At 39.4% G+C, this 18173-nt stretch overlaps 1 protein-coding gene across 1 annotated transcript; it reads left to right on the forward strand.

Moving 5' to 3' along the window:
• Positions 14316 to 15325, forward strand: LOC104720712. The gene is made up of 2 exons (XM_010438587.1): positions 14316 to 14656; positions 14752 to 15325. The coding sequence occupies exons 1-2, from the start codon at positions 14316 to 14318 to the stop codon at positions 15323 to 15325; spliced, it is 915 nt and encodes a 304-aa protein (XP_010436889.1).

The raw sequence follows: 18173 nt of genomic DNA on the forward strand, positions 1-18173 counted from the left end.
AGGCCGCTTGGGTGAGATTCAAAGCTTATCAGAGGGACTGCCCACACCATGGTTTCTCAAGGGTTCAATTGCTGAGCATTTTCTTCAGAGGGTGTGATTGGGAGTATCAGTTGGCTTTAGATGCTGCAAGTCATGGGAATTTCAAGACAAGATTTCCAGAAGATGCTGAAACTTTGATTGAAAACTTAGCCTCCAGCAATAGTACTAAGAGAGTTGATGCTGAGTGGAAGAGATTACATGGAGGGTTTGATTCAAACCAGTTAGCTTCTATTAATGCTAAGCTGGATTCAGTGCACAATCTCCTTGTGGGTAAGAAATCTGTTCACTTTTCTGCTGAAGCTGAGACATATGAGCCAGAACCTGATCAAGAAAATCGTGAGGAAGAGGATGTTAACTATGTCTATGGGAATCAGGGACAGCGGTTTGGAAATCATCAAGGTAACAGACTTTACAGTGGAAACAGCCAACGCAGTAACTTTCAAGGCAATTCTTCTGGTTTCACTCCCAAACCTAACTATCAAAAGCAGCAACAAAGCAGTGGATACACAAGGACCTATGGCAACAATTCATATCAGTCTCCACCTCCAAAAACAGGTGAGAGTAGTAGGGTGGAAGCTATGCTTGAGCAGCTTTTGCAAGGTCAAGAAAAGATGGCAGTGACCTTCAATGGGAAGCTTGACAATGTCTACACTAATCTTAATGGGAAGTTTGAAGCTTTGAATATTCATGTCAAGAAGCTAGAAAGTCATGTTGCACAAACAGTTGGATCCGTCAAAAGGCAAGAGGGATTTTTCCCTGGGAGAACTGAATCAAATCCCAAGCATTCATGCAATGCATTGACCTTGAGAAGTGGCAAACAACTCCATTCTAGACCCCCAAAGGATCAATCTCATGATCTACTTGAGTTGATTGATGTTGAAGAGGATGAGGATGTTTCTGCGGAACTAGTGCCGACCGACACTGAAGAGCATAGGTCGACACCCTGTCCACCCGAAACCACGGATTCTACACTAGAAGTCAGCATCGATCGATGCCACCTTGGTACCAATCAATACTAACCACAGACCGAAACCCAGAAAGACACATCTTCCACACAAGTTGCTGAGAGAGTTTACAAACCCAAGGTTCCTTTTCCCAAGAATCCAGGGAAGTCCAAACAAGATTTAGATGATGCTAAATGCAAGGCAATGATGGACAAGCTTACTGTTGAGCTACCTTTGATTGATGCTGTAAAGACTTCTCCAATGCTTAGGAGATATGTCAAGAGGATGGTGACTAAGGATTTGAATGTTGAGCAAGGAGTGATGATGATATCAGCTCAAGTCAATGCTATTATCCAGAACAAGATCCTAGAGAAGCTTCCTGATACAGGTAGTTTTATCCTTGATTGCACTATATTCACTGACAGATTTGCTAGATCTTTGTGTGATCTTGGTTCTAGTGTTAACTTAATGCCAAGATCAGTGGCTCTTCGCCTGGGTATGACAGACTTCAAGCCTACCAAGCTCACTCTTATCCTTGCTGATCTCTCAATTCGCATTCCTGATGGTGTACTTGAAGATGTTCCAATTAAGATTGGTGAATGCTTGATACCTACTGATTTTGTGGTACTCAAGTATGAAGAAGAACCTAAGGACCCTCTTATCCTGGGAAGATCATTCTTAGCCACTGCTGGAGCTATAATTGATGTCAAGAAGGGACAAATTGGGCTTAATATTGGTGATCTACAAATGCGCTTTGACATGGACAAGCTAGTCAAGAGGCCAACCATTGCTGGTCAGACATTCTATGTTGACACTTTGTCTAATCTTGCTGAAGAGGTATTCAAGGAGCTGCATCCTGAAGACCCACTTGAAAGAGCATTGGTTAGTTCTGTAGAAGAGGTTGAGCATCTAGATGACATTGCTGCTGGGTATGTCAAGCTACTTGATGCTAATGAACAAGTGAAGAATCTGGTTTCTAAAGAGGAATTGGTTAGTACTTCTTCACAAGTTGAAAAATTTTCTGATTGGAGTTTAGAGAAAGCTCCAAAGCTTGATCTCAGGCCACTTTCTGCTGGTTTAAGGTATGCATTCTTGGGTGAAAATTCTTCTTATCATGTTATAGTTAATGCTTCCTTAAACAATGCAGAGCTCACTTTACTGCTAAGCAAGCTACGCAAGTTTCGCAAGGCTCTTGGCTATTCTCTTGATGATATTGCAGGGATTTCTCCAGACTTGTGCATGCATAGGATTCATCTTGAGGAAGGAGTTAAGACATCCATTGAGCATCAGATGAGGCTGAATCCCAATTTGCAAGATTTTGTCAAGAAGGAGATCATGAAATTGCTGAATGCTGGGATCATCTATCCAATATCTGATAGCAATTGGATTAGTCAAGTACATGTTGTTCCTAAGAAGGGTGGAGTCACAGTTGTGAAGAATGACAAGAATGATCTGATCCCTACAAGGACAATCACCGGACACCGGATTTGCATAGATTACAGGAAACTGAATGCTGCAACCCGAAAAGATCACTTCCCGCTGCCCTTCATTGACCAAATGCTTGAGAGGTTAGCCAATCATCCATACTACTGCTTTTTGGATGGCTATTCCGAGTTTTTCCAAATTTCGATTCATCCTGATGACCAAGAGAAGACCACTTTCACTTGCCCCTATGGCACCTTTGCTTACCGGAGAATGCCCTTTGGTCTCTGTAATGCTCCTGCGATATTTCAGAGATGCATGATGTCTATCTTCACTGATATGATTGAAGACTATATGGAGGTATTCATGGATGATTTTTCAGTTTATGGGTCTTCATTCAAGAACTCTTTAGAAAATCTATGCAAGGTGTTGGCAAGGTGTGAGGAGAAGCATTTAGTGCTCAATTGGGAGAAGTGCCATTTTATGGTTAGAGATGGTATAGTGCTTGGTCAAAGGGTTTCAGAAGCTGGTATTGAAGTTGACTGCGCTAAGATAGAGGTGATGACAAGTCTTCAAATGCCAGAGAATGTGAAGGCAGTAAGGAGTTTTCTTGGGCATGCAGGTTTCTATAGGAGATTTATCAAGATTTCAGCAAGATTGCTAGACCACTTTCTGCTTTGCTGTGCAAAGATGTCAAGTTTGAATTCACTAATAAGTGCAGGATAGCCTTTGAAAGGATTAAGCAAGAACTTGTGAGTGCTCCTATTGTTCAGCCACCAGATTGGAATCTCCCTTTTGAAGTTATGTGTGATGCTAGTGACTATGCAGTGTGAGCAGTGCTGGGACAGAGAAGAGACAAGAAGCTTCATGCAATTTACTATGCAAGAAGAACACTTGATGATGCACAAAGAAATTATGCAACAACAGAAAAGGAGTTGTTGGCGGTTGTGTTTGCTTTTGAAAAATTCTGTTCTTATCTAGTTGGATCCAAAGTCATTTCATACTGATCATGCTGCTTTGAAGTATTTAATGCAGAAGAAGGATGCAAAGCCTAGACTTTTGAGATGGATTCTTTTACTTCAAGAGTTTGACATTGAAGTGAAGGATAAGAAGGGGATTGAGAATTGTGTTGTTGATCACTTGTCTAGGATTAGAATTGATGATGATGTGCCAATCCAAGACTGTTTGCCTGAGGAACACGTCTATTTTGTGGATACATGGTCTTCACCTGATGAAAACAAGTGTCTGTCCTCGGATGCAGGTGGTGCCAATTGATACCACCATAGCATCGGTCGACACCCATGCTTTCCAGAGACAGACTGGTCGTATGATGGAGATTTAGCTGTTGTGGCTAGCTCCAATCCACCCTGGTATGCTGATATTGCCAATTATCTTGCTGCTGAGGTAGAACCAGAGCAATTCACTGGCTATAACAAGAAGAGGTTCTTGAGAGAGCTTAGGAGATATTATTGGGATGAACCTTATTTATATAAGCATTGCAGTGATGGAGTTTACAGAAGATGTTTGGCAGAGACTGAGGTACCTGATGTTTTGTTTCATTGTCATGGGTCTGACTATGCAGGACATTTTGCTACATTCAAAACAGTGTCCAAGGTCCTCCAAGCAGGCTTCTGGTGGCCAACGATGTTCAAAGATGCTCATGAATATGTCTCAAGATGCTATGCTTGTCAACGGAAAGGTCAGATTAGCAAGAGGAATAAGATGCCACAAAACTTCATTCTTGAAGTTGAAGTGTTTGAATGTTGGGGTATTGACTTTATGGGACCGTTTCCATCTTCCTACAAGAACAATTACATCCTATTTGCTGTTGATTATGTCTCCAAGTGGGTTGAAGCAATTGCATGTCCAAAGAATGATTATGCAGTGGTTCTTAAGCTGTTTAAGACCATTATCTTTTCAAGGTTTGGAGTGCCTCGAATTGTCATCAGTGATGGAGGTAAGCACTTTATCAATAAAGTGTTTGATAAGCTGCTGAAAAAGTATGGAGTTCAACTTAGAGTGGCTACTCCATATCACCCTCAGACTAGTGGGCAAGTAGAGGTTTCCAACAGGCAGATTAAGGAGATTCTTGAGAAAACAGTTGGTGTTACAAGGAAGGATTGGGCTGCAAAGCTTGATGATGCACTATGGGCATATAGGACTGCATATAAAACACCACTTGGCACCACACCTTTTCATCTGCTTTATGGGAAAGAATGACATCTTCCAGTGGAGTTAGAGCACAAGGCAGCTTGGGCAGTTAAGTTAATGAATTTTGATGCCAAGACAGCTTCAGAGAGAAGGCTAGTGCAGTTGAATGAGTTGGATGAGCTGAGATTTCATGCATTTGAGAATTCAAAGCTGTACAAGGAGAGAACCAAGGCATATCATGATAAGAAGATCATCTCTAGGCACTTTGAGCCTAATGACCAGGTACTCCTTTACAATTCTCGCTTGAAGCTATTTCCGGGTATACTCCGTTCCCGTTGGTCTGGTCCTTTTACTGTCCAAGAAGTTCGACCATATGGAGCCATTGTGTTGCTGAATTCCAAAGGAGAGAAGTTCACTGTTAATGGCCAAAGGGTGAAACATTATTGGGCGAAAGCAGAGATACCGGACGGACACATTGTGCGTCTGGACGAAGCACCCCCCGCCTAATCCGTTGTCAAGTCCAGCTAATGACTTAAAACAAGCGCTGAGTGGGAGGCAACCATTAGTAGAAACATTTTTTTTATTTTTTTTCAATTTTTAGGATTACTAACATATTAATTTGTGGTTTTGAGTTTTATTGTTTCAGAAAAAAAAAATCAAAGGAAAAAGTTTCAGATACCATTGATCAAGCCTCAACATTGATCGATACCACCTGGGTATCGGTCGGCACCGTTACTGGATCGCAGGTGATCGAAGAAAAGTTTAATGGGTTTAAGGAATTTGGGTTTGCGAAAATGGGCCTGAATTTGCCACTAGGCCGGGTCCGACAGAAGTAGCATCGATTGATGCCACTTACTGGGCATCGGTCGATACCGTTAAAACCGAGGAAGACCCGATATAAACCCTCGAGCTTTCTTCTTCCTCCCATTCGCAACAGAACCGCCGAACAGCTTAAATTCACCATAACTCTCTTGTTTCCGATCCGTTTTGAGTGATTCAAAGCCCTAATCCACTCAATTTTCTCTCTTCTACCCGGATCCAGTGTCCATTTCGCGGTTTGAAGTGATGTCGCAGAGAAAGAAGGCCAGAACTGCCGCCGACCAACCTTCCTCCTCTCGCCGATCAGCTCGCCGGTCACCTCCGCCAACTCCGGCAAGTCATCCCTCCACTCTCCCATACCTTTCCCTTCCTTCTCCCATCCAATCTCGTTTCCCATGGCCCAAATCTGAAAATGAGCCAATCCCAACTCAACAGGTATGGGAAAACCCTCTCGCAGAACTTAAGAAGGCTGAATTTATCAACAGACCATTAGATGTTTGGAGAGAGTATGAGACAATGTTGTATAATGACTGGTTAGGAGTAGAAATTGAACCAACCAAGTTTGTTGATCCTGCTCTTCTGCGTAGACTTGGAATTTATGATGAGGTCATGAGATTGATAGATAAGATACATCTGGGGACTATTTGCACTAAGCAGTACGATTGCTATCCAGATCTAGTTAGACAGTTTATGGCTAATGTTAGAGTTGTTTATGCTAATGACCAGGCACCAAAGGCACGAGATGGTTGGTTGTGTTTCTTTATTGAGGGAAAACAGTACACGATTAGGTTGCAAGAGATATGTGATGTGTTTGACTAGCCACATTTTTACGAAGGTACTGTTTTGCCTCAGACCTATTCGGATGTTGGTGTTTTGTGGTCTTATATAGGAAATGGAGTTTATGACTCTAAGAAGAGTGTTCAAACAGATGTTCACCATCCCGCACTTCGATACGTTCTTCGGGCTATTGGGACCAATTTTCAGTGTAAGATGGAGCCTAACAAGATGAGAGCTGCTGAGCTTTATCTATTGGGTATTGGGATTGGACGATTGATTCTGGATTTGACTGTGCGGCAGGATCCTTCAGCGCCCAACTATGAGGCTGTTTTTGCACATCACTTGGTTGATCTTCAGAGCAAGCCGTTTTTGGGTCGCGGCCGCAAGATTGAGTATGTTGGGAGCCTTATCACAGCTATTCTTCAGTGGAAGAACGTTCCGACTGACGGGTACAGTATGCTGCCACAGCGGGTTCTCATGGATGAACAATATATGAGGAGTACAACCTGGATGAAGCCAGGTTTGTTGTGGAGATTCAGGGATGAGACTGGAGAGCATCTGATACGCCTTCCACGACAAGACCTCACTACTATTGGAGATGATCCAGAGCAGTTGCGTTTTCTACCGTCCGTTGCTGACCTTGTCACTGCTCCTCCTTCCCGTCGCCATCGGACTTCACGGGCTACTGCCGCTGCTGCACCTGCTGAGGACTTAGATGGTCCTAACCCTGCTGGGGATTTTGAGATTGGTTCTTCTTCTGCTACTTCAGCATCTGATTTTCCCCCTTTTCCTGAGCCTCCACAGCCTTTTGCTACTATGAGTCCTACCGCCTACCAGGAGTACCAGACATCCACCATGCGTGCCATCTGGAACGCGATTGCTCGATTGTCTCGTTGCCGTTGCCTTGGTCGTACTAGGCGTCGTACTAGACGCAGGTCACCTGGTGATTCTGTCTCTGATGACGATGATGTTTCTGCTAGCCCCTGATCATGGTTTTTTTTTCCCTTTTTAGGATTGAGTCATTTTTATTCTTGCATTGAGTCAGTTTGTGTTTGAAATTTGTGTGAACTTATGAATTATCTATCTATCATGTTGCTTTTAACTTGTGTTTATGTGTGAGTGCTTCTTAACAGAACTAACATCAAAAGGATTGATCCAACAACACAAGAACACAACTAACTGCAACTAAGGATTTTCGGCCAAATTCACTGTTCACCGAGGGTGTCGATCGACACCACTCTGGCATCGGTCGGCACCATAGGGTAACCCGAGGAAATTCATCTTTTCATTCAAATTTTTCAACACAATTTTTGTTTCTTTACCCTTCCCTTGCTTGAAAACACCGGGGACAGTGTCGCTTAAGTCTGGGGGAGGTTAGTACTAACTACTAACTTCGTTTTGGGTTTTTAGTGTGTCAAAACCGATTTTTGTTTTTACTGAGTCAAATTTTTCAAAAATTTGGAATTATGATCTCTAACTAATGACTATTGTTCTTTGGCTAACACTCTAATGACTCTTGACTAAGCTTGACCTCAGAAATGAAGTGCGGAAAAGACTATGAGCTGTATCAACAATCCTGAAAGCCCTTATTCAAAGGATATCTAGTTAAACTAACGTTGTGTCAACTTTTATCAGGATTTTAACCGAACTTAATCTCTTACTTTTTGGTTGGAAATCAGTGGACTAAACTTCTTTTTCAGGCCATACAAGACAGTGCAATTTTTAAAAGTATGATTCCCCTCTCTCTTCCCTTCAGTGTTTTGTGAAAAAAAAGAGAGAAAGATCAGAAAAAAAAGAGGAAGAATAAAAGATGAGATGATTTTGATCAGTTTAGAGAGGTAGGTAAATTACCTATGACCTCATTATTCTATTCTTGAGTCAATTGATCACACAAAGCTTGGAAGCGAGGGATAGGTAAATTACCAATGACCCAGGTATTCGCTTACATCTTTGATTAGAAAAAAAATATAAAAAAAAAAACAAAAAAAAAACAAATCATTAAAAGTGAGAAAAGGGAGAGGGAAGGAGATGTATGAAGAATGTCTTGGTCTGAAGAGAGTCCATATGCCATTGATCGATACACCAAGGTAAGAACTCACCTGTATTTGCTTTAATTTATGTAATGAGATGAAAATGGTGAGACTAGAGATTCTAGAGGATTGTGGGATTTGAGTAAGGAATGTTGATGATTTTCAAATGACAAAGTATATGAAGTAAGTTCTTGTGAGTCAAGGCGATTGAAACATATATTTTTTGTTGTGGTGATGAATGATGTGTGGAATGATGACTTATGAATGAATGGATGGCAGGGTGTTTCAATTCCCCTTATGCAGTTGTAGTATAAGAGGTGTCAATCCAATCTGAGTGTTTGTGAACAATCAAGATGTGCATATGAGTCTAAGTCAAGCCAGATGTAAAGGTTGTTTGTCACTAACAATCCTATGATGAAATGTAAAGTGCAGAAAGTAAAACTACAAGAACTAGGAGCTAAATGCAAATGGAACAGAGTGATTATGACAAACAGAAATAGAAACTATGGAAATGCAAGTATTGAACTAATGCAAGGTAAGTAATGAACATGATACTAAATGAATGCAACAGAAATGCAACTAGGGTGAAACAGGACAAACACAAATCATAAACACAAGTTCTGGGTTGGAACTCGAGCAAGCACTCGATCGAGTGCTGATCGAGTGCAGGGTCGAGCTGGACAAATACGCAAAACAGAGCAACACAAGAAAAACAGAGCAATACCAAAACGAATCAAACAACGATCAAACAACAGGATTTAAGCTAAGAAATCAATAAACAAGGAAGGTCTTGAGGAGGGATTCATGGGCTGGACTATGATTGAGGTCATCTAACTTGGTCAACAAATCTCAAACAACTTGAGCTAATCTCTAGACATATATTTCTAAGACATGTTTAATCCACTCTCATGGCAAGAAACAATCAAACTCATGCATCTCTAGACTTGTTCTCACAAAGTAAAGAATCTACACAAGCATGCATTAAGCAATATGTCAAAAATCAAACAAGACTTCTAATCTCTTAGCAAGCCTAATGATAGTCTCTAGATCTAGCCTTATCTATGCTCCTTAGACATTGGTGTGATGCTAAGAGGCTTGAAATCAGATCCTACCCTCTCAGATATAGGATCAGCATTAAGAACATCTAGCCTAGAAGAGATCTACAACAATCAAGCTTGACCAAATCAAACAAACCTCAAACACAACCCAGCCTAACCCATCCTCAAGATCCTAAGCAACTACTCACAAGCATACATGATGAACATCAAAATCATAAACCCAGAAAATGATGAAACTTGCATGATTAGATAGATAAAGCAAAGATCTACAATATTGAAGAAAGAATCAAACTCAAATTCTCAATATTCTGAAAGTTATGAAACCAACAATATTGAAGAATTTAGTCTTTTTTCTCCTTTTAAAAGAAGTACAAGATCTTAAGAAAATAAAAGTGCAAAAGGAATAATTCCCAAAAAGGTAAAAACTAGGTTTATGACTCTCTAAAAAACTGGCTTCTTTGGTGGTTGCAGGTACAAGCCCTTATATAGAAAAAGTAGTGGAAGCCCTAAAAACGCTAAAAGACAAAATAGCCAGGCGGCTCGACCAACTCGACCTGGTGCTCGGTCGAGTGACCGGTCGAGTTGGCTCCTCTTGTGCTCCTCCCACTCGGTCGAGTTCCTCTCAGCACACGGTCGAGTGTCTAGTCGAGTGGGCAGTCGAGTTGGACTCCAGACCTTGGTTCTTCAGCCTTAGCTCTCTTGCTTTCTCCTCATGATTGCTTCACTGCTCTTCAGCATTGCTTCCATGCTCCTTAAGCTCCAAAATCACTTGTTTATGCATGAAAAGATGCAAATGCAATGCAACTAAACTCTAATGCAAGAACAGTCCTAAAGCTATGCAATAATGGTCAAAATGGATAGCAAAAGATGCAAAAGATGTGAATATATTAAGGGAAAACAGGGTAAAATATATGAACATCAGCGATGAAGAGTGCGAAGATCAGTTGTCTGCAGTTGAGGGAGTTCCTATGTTTTCAAACCTCTTTCATAGGTCTAAGATTATGTTTTGCTTGAGGGCAAGCAAAGGCTAAGTCTGGGGGAGTTGATATATCATGGTTTTACGATTTTTAACCATGATATAAGTGTGCTTTTTGAGTCTTTTCATTTGTTTCTAGGATTGTTTTTGAGTCTTTACAGGTTATTTAGGAATTTGGCACAAAAAGAGCAAAGTTGAGCTATTTGGATGACTTTGGAGCATTTTACAGAAGGAAAAGAACTTGGAATCGAATCAAAGTAGCAGCGTCGACCGACACCGAAGGAGCATCGGTCGACGCCCATGTTTATCCGACGAGAGAAAGAAGAAATTGGAAGTTTTACAATTTTACCCAAAATTTTCCTAAATTACAACACAAGTCCCTGACGTATTTTAGGACATATAAATAGTATTTTTGGGTTTTAAAAAACCTTTAAGTTTTATTTTAGGAAGTTATTTTCTAGCAAGTTTTTGAGAGATGGATATTGAGAGCTTTTAGGAGAGAAAGAGATCAGAACTGCTTTGTAGAGAAGATTTCTAAACTCCCTCTTTTTACTTTTAATATCTATTGCATGTTATTCAGAATGATTTGTTCTTCATTAAACATGTCTGAGTAATTTGCTTGTTAGGTTTAGGGTTTTTATAGGGTTTTTATGATTTATTAGATCTGTGATTTTTAGGGTTCTTAATCTTTTATGATCTTCATCGTTGGTTGTTCTTCACAATAGTTCTTGATTGATCACCTAGAATTATTATCTTAGGGAAATTAATTGATATGAGAATATAATTGTTTTCCTGATTAAAAGCATTGATGAGCAAAATCACTTTTTACAAACAGATTTGAATTAGTGATTTTGTGAACTTATCTAAACATGTTTTTAAAGCTGATTTTTAACTTAGAATTTTACAAAGAGATTTGGATTTTCTGGTTTTAAATTTAGATAATAATTGCAGTGAGAACTGAATTATTTTACAGAAAAGTTTAGAGTTCTAGATCTGATTTTTATTGCATTAACCCTAATTAATCAATTGATTTAATACTTAATAATTACCTGAGAAATTCTCTAGGTTTAATCTTTTGATTTCCCGATTTCACAACACCTTGATTTAATATTTTGCATTGTCTTCTTTTGTTTTTAATACAATTTAATCTGTTTAGCGTAATATCAAAAACTCTATAATTTATTGTGTTTGATCTTGAGTCTCTGTGGATTCGACCCCTAAGTACTGCATTGATCTCTTGTTTGAGAGAGTAGCTCTAAGGTTAATTTGAGCATATCAAATTTTGGCGCCGTTGTCGGGGACTCTTTGATCTACCATTAGATTTGAGTTTTGTATTTCGTCTAAATTTTTTGTTTTATTTTCTACTTATACGCTAGTGTATCTTTTCTCTTGTGTGTTTCAGGTACATGTCTAAGCCTAACACCAGGAAGAATCCTATTGGTCCAGTTGTTAAGCTTACAAACCAAGAGTTAGGACAATTAGAGCGTGATAACACAAAAGCAGCCAAATCAGCCAAGATGGTCAACCCAATCATATTGAGACCAGATGCGGATGGTGCTTTGAGGGATCAAGAGGGCCACTTGTGCAATGAGCAGGGCCAAAAGCTTGATGCAGAAGGGAATATTATTGCTGAAGTTGCTGTCGGAAACGACCAAATTCTGGTAGTTGACGAACAGGCTGACGGTGTCGACCGACACCAACAGGGTATCGGTCGACACCCCCTTCCTGCAGACAGACGTGGAGTTGCAAACCATGTCAACAATCCAGTTCGAAGACAGGAGCACAACCGAGACTTGATCAGGACCATTGCTGACTACAANTTGTTCTTCACAATAGTTCTTGATTGATCACCTAGAATTATTATCTTAGGGAAATTAATTGATATGAGAATATAATTGTTTTCCTGATTAAAAGCATTGATGAGCAAAATCACTTTTTACAAACAGATTTGAATTAGTGATTTTGTGAACTTATCTAAACATGTTTTTAAAGCTGATTTTTAACTTAGAATTTTACAAAGAGATTTGGATTTTCTGGTTTTAAATTTAGATAATAATTGCAGTGAGAACTGAATTATTTTACAGAAAAGTTTAGAGTTCTAGATCTGATTTTTATTGCATTAACCCTAATTAATCAATTGATTTAATACTTAATAATTACCTGAGAAATTCTCTAGGTTTAATCTTTTGATTTCCCGATTTCACAACACCTTGATTTAATATTTTGCATTGTCTTCTTTTGTTTTTAATACAATTTAATCTGTTTAGCGTAATATCAAAAACTCTATAATTTATTGTGTTTGATCTTGAGTCTCTGTGGATTCGACCCCTAAGTACTGCATTGATCTCTTGTTTGAGAGAGTAGCTCTAAGGTTAATTTGAGCATATCAAATTTTGGCGCCGTTGTCGGGGACTCTTTGATCTACCATTAGATTTGAGTTTTGTATTTCGTCTAAATTTTTTGTTTTATTTTCTACTTATACGCTAGTGTATCTTTTCTCTTGTGTGTTTCAGGTACATGTCTAAGCCTAACACCAGGAAGAATCCTATTGGTCCAGTTGTTAAGCTTACAAACCAAGAGTTAGGACAATTAGAGCGTGATAACACAAAAGCAGCCAAATCAGCCAAGATGGTCAACCCAATCATATTGAGACCAGATGCGGATGGTGCTTTGAGGGATCAAGAGGGCCACTTGTGCAATGAGCAGGGCCAAAAGCTTGATGCAGAAGGGAATATTATTGCTGAAGTTGCTGTCGGAAACGACCAAATTCTGGTAGTTGACGAACAGGCTGACGGTGTCGACCGACACCAACAGGGTATCGGTCGACACCCCCTTCCTGCAGACAGACGTGGAGTTGCAAACCATGTCAACAATCCAGTTCGAAGACAGGAGCACAACCGAGACTTGATCAGGACCATTGCTGACTACAACCAGGCTGATTTTGTGTATGAGAACCGGTCTGCTATTATTCCTCCTCCATTCCAGAGGAATGATTTTGAGTTGAAACCTGCTTACTTTCAACTAGTTGGGCAAAGACCTTTCTCTAACATGCCCAATGAGAAGCCTTTGGACCACATAGAGCATTTTGAGGATCTTGTAACCAGTATCAAGGCTAATGGAGTGATTGAGGATTACATCTTCTGCAAGCTTTTCCCTTACTCACTTGCAGGAGAGGCATCTCAGTGGTTGAAGTAGTTACCAGCTGGATCATTGACAAATTGGCATGACGTCAAGGTAGCCATCCTCAACTACTTTTATGATGATGCAATGTCAGATAAGTTGAGAGTAAAGCTGTCATCTTTCAAGCAAAGACCAGATGAAGCTTTCAAGGCCGCTTGGGTGAGATTCAAAGCTTATCAGAGGGACTGCCCACACCATGGTTTCTCAAGGGTTCAATTGCTGAGCATTTTCTTCAGAGGGTGTGACTGGGAGTATCAGTTGGCTTTAGATGCTGCAAGTCATGGGAATTTCAAGACAAGATTTCCAGAAGATGTTGAAGCTTTGATTGAAAACTTGGCCTCCAGCAATAGTACTAAGAGAGTTTATGCTGAACGGAAGAGATTACATGGAGGGTTTGATTCAAACCAGTTAGCTTCTTTTAATGCTAAGCTGGATTCAGTGTACAATCTCCTTGTGGGTAAGAAATCTGTTCACTTTTCTGCTGAAGCTGAGACATATGAGCCAGAACCTGATCAAGAAAATCGTGAGGAAGAGGATGTTAACTATGTCTATGGGAATCAGGGACAACAGTTTGGAAATCAGCAAGGTAACAGACCTTACAGTGGAAACAGCCAACGCAGTAACTTTCAAGGCAATTCTTCTGGTTTCACTCCCAAACCTGACTATCAAAAGCAGCAACAAAGCAGTGGATACACAAGGACCTATGGCAACAATTCATATCAGTCTCCACCTCCAAAAACAGCTGAGAGTAGTAGGGTGGAAGCTATGCTTGAGCAGCTTTTGCAAATCTACAAAATACTTGCAGATGCTACAAGAAGCGAATTCTGGTACGTTCACGAATTATGAAATTGACTTTGATGGAAGATTCAAATATCTATTTATTACTTTTGGTCAATCAAGAAGAGGGTTCTACAAGGCAATGCGGAAAGTGATAGTAGTTGATGGAACATTTTTGAAGAATAAATACAAAGGAGGTCTACCATTCGCATTTGGAATTGCTGATTCTGAGAATGATTGTTCATGGGAGTGGTTTTCTATGCAACTTAAGATGGATATAGCTGATGAAGAAGGTTTATCATTTGTGTCAGATAGACATACATCAATTGCTAAATCAATTGGAAACATCTACCCATTGGCTAAATATGGTATTTGCATCCCCCACTTGATTAGTAATGTTATAACATATAATAAGGGCAGAGGTGTCGCTGGTATGGTTGCAAAAGCATCAAAAGCTTATAGAGTTGCTGATTTTGAGAAAGAGTTTGCGCGAATTAACAATATTAGTCATGCTATTGGAAGTTATCTAGAGGAAGCCGATGTGAGAAATGGGCTCGCTGTCATTTTCTGGGTTATAGATATGACATTAACACCAACAATGCGGCTGAGTCAATCAATGCAGCTTTGAGGTCACCCAGAGAGTATCCAATAATTCTTTTGTTAGACAGCATCAGAGAAATGATGACAAGCTGGTTTTATGAGAGTAGAGAGTTAAGTGCTAAGCAAAAAGATCTTTTAACTGTTGAGGTGGAGAAAAAGATTTCAAGAAGAATAGAAAAAGGTAAATTCATGAACGGTTATCCGATGAGCAGATCCATGTTGCAGGTAAAAGGTAATGGAGTAGACTACATTGTTGACTTAGAAAAAATGACTTGTTCATGTGGAAAGTTCAGCATAGGAAAACTCCCTTGTAGACATGCTATAAAAGGAGCTTTTGATATAGGCAAGGATCTATATCCTTATGTTGATGATGTGTATACCACTACCGCATGGAGATTGCAATATGAGGAAACTATTAATCCAATAGGTGTTCCTGAAGAAGAATGGCGAGTCCCACAACATGTTGAAGATGCAAAAGTTCGACCACCTGAAACAAGAAGACATCCTGGACACGCAGAAAAAGAAGATATGAATCCGCTGAAGACAAGATAAAATCTTCACAAAACTCATAAGGGTCAAAGAGACATAAGTGTAGGCACTGTGGCAAAGAAGGGCATAACAGAACGACATGTGATATCGTGATATGACAATGGTTTGTGAATCAACTTTAGATTCATGTTTTTGAATTTTTAGTAGATTTCATTTATTAACTATCTCTTTGGTTTAATGTGATTTTAGAGCTTATTTCTTAATTTTTTTGTGCATATCCAATATGAAGACAAAAATTCATTAGAAATACACGATTTAAATATTGCATATCCAGTAAGGATTGTAGTAAAAAACAGACTTCACCAGACTTCTCCAGACTTCAATAGACAAGTGTATAAATTTCACCAGACTTGTCTGCAGACTTCACCAGACTTCAATAGACAAATGCATAAATTTCACCAGACTTCACCAGACTTGTCTGCAGACTTCACCAGATTTGTCTACAAACTTCACCAGACTTGTCTACAGACTTCACCAGACTTGTCACCAGCCTTCACCAGACTTCACCAGACTTGTCTACAGACTTCACCAGACTTGTCTACAGACTTCACCAGACTTGTCTGTAGACTTCACCATCAATGAATTTCTTAACTGTTTAAGACCTTTTGTGTTGTTTGTTTGTTTCAAAGATAACACCACATACAGACTTGTTTGTTTGTTTGTTTGTGTACGTTGTGATTCAGGAATTTAAAAATAAATCAGACCTTATGTATTGATCAACCATTAATAACACAAAATTCACTAGAATATCAATAAAAATGAAAGCGATATAACTAATGAAAAATAAAAGTGTAAAGACACTTAAAAATTAGCAAAGGTCTACAAACTCAGCCGCATACACTGGAGGCGCATAAGTTTTCATTCGATCCACTAGCACAGGATCCTTTGCTGCTATCCAAAGATCAACTGCCAACTTCAAACGAGCATGCTTGATGTTTTCATCGTCAATCAAATCATAAGGTAGATTACGCATGTGACACTCGATATACTTCAGGGCATAAACTCCACAATCACAATTTGACCGATTTAATTTATATTGCATATGGACCTCGATGATCTCATATTGAGTCAACAATGGAGCTTTCCCATCAACCTTTTTGTGAATCTCCTTCACAAGACGAGGGATGACATTAGCGAATGGCTCAACGTGTCTTCTGTTGTGGTATTGATTACAACCGAAGACTTCAATTGTTATTAGGATGAAGTTAATACAAACTGAGATCCAATGATTACCGTTAATGAAGACTGGTGCATAAATTCTGTCCAAATCTACAACCCAACTTTTTCCTGTCTTTCCATGAGATGGCAATTCACCTTTGGCATAGCCTAACAAAAGTTTATTCCAAGCGTGGGTTCGTCCTGCCGATCTAAACTTATTGTAGTCTCTTTTTACGTGCATGCTAAACTGACAATTCATGAAACCAACACGATCCAACTTTAGGCGGCCTAAAGATGTATGCTCCCGAAATATATACATCATTGCATCCATTTCCTGAAAATATTTAAAGACTCAGGTTTGTCCAACTTAAAATCAGGTTTATCTAACTTAAAGAATATTAAATATGATATTTAAAAAGATTGACACGTACCTCATTTCCAAGCCATTTGTGGCCCATCATGACTCGGTCAAACAATTCTCAATCAAGTAAAGTTGGACCCAGTTGAATGTTTCTGTAAACGTAAAACAATTGTAAGGTTACAATAAAAATCATAACATGTATATAAAAATGTATGAATCACGTACTCGAGATGCCTACTCCACTCTTCAAAAGCATTCCATACATCATCAGCAACGAAATTCAACATCGCATCCGGTTCATCTTTACCCGCGTCTCGGGGACTCAATGTAGGATCTCAAATCCGGTCACAACAGACTTTTGAGATAAGTGTCTTATTGTGTTCTTTAGGTAGTCTTGTGTATCTACATTAAGGTCTATCTCAAGAGGCGCAATAAACAGATTATCTAATTCAAATAGTTCAACCTGACAAAAAAAAATATGAAAGGCTTTGGTTAAAGTTTACAACACATAAGTTAAAAAATATTATTTTTTGTTTACAATATACACATTCAAACAAGGATACAACAAAAGGGAAAGACCACACATAAGATTACAATATAACAAGATCGAACGAGGCATTGAGCTATTTCTTACGTACCGAAGTTTTGGGCTTCACTTGTGATGGACTAGGATCCACTTCTGCTGGACTAGGATCCATTTCTGCTGGTCTGGATATCAAGGCCTTGATATCTGATACATCTTTCTCCAATGTTTGCAATCGTTCCCCAAAGGTTTCTGTGAAGCTCTTGAAAGAAGAGTCAATCAACTCCTTAAAGTACCGCTTCATGTCATCTCCACAAGAACAATGTGAAGTTGATGCTCGCTGAGATAGCACCATCCTTTTGCGTGTCTCTGCTCCATGATCAACTTGCTTCTTCTTCCTCTTCTTCAAGCTAGACACTTCTGGGGTATTAGCTTGCTTCTCACCACTCTCCAAACAAACCAAAACTTCATTGTCCCCTCCAACAGTCTGAGATTGTTCTTCAACATCCTCAATATTATCATCTTCCACACCATATCCTTCGACACTCTCCCAAATATGATCTCCAAAATCATAGCCAGGTCTGATCAAAGCATCCAAGTTGTCCACTTCACAATCTTCAGTTTCATCACTCCTCAAATATTCAATGGACTCCAATACATCAAAGTTTCCGGTGGAGGAAATGTATGCATAAACAACATCCTGCGAAAACAAAAAAAAAAAATCAATTCAACATATATTCATGTTCGTTTATCAATTAGTAAAAAAAATTCAACATATTCGAATATATACAAAAAAAAAAAAAAAAAAA

This window comes from Camelina sativa, chromosome 10, assembly GCF_000633955.1.
Source record: "Camelina sativa cultivar DH55 chromosome 10, Cs, whole genome shotgun sequence".
Classification (NCBI taxonomy): domain Eukaryota; kingdom Viridiplantae; phylum Streptophyta; class Magnoliopsida; order Brassicales; family Brassicaceae; genus Camelina; species Camelina sativa.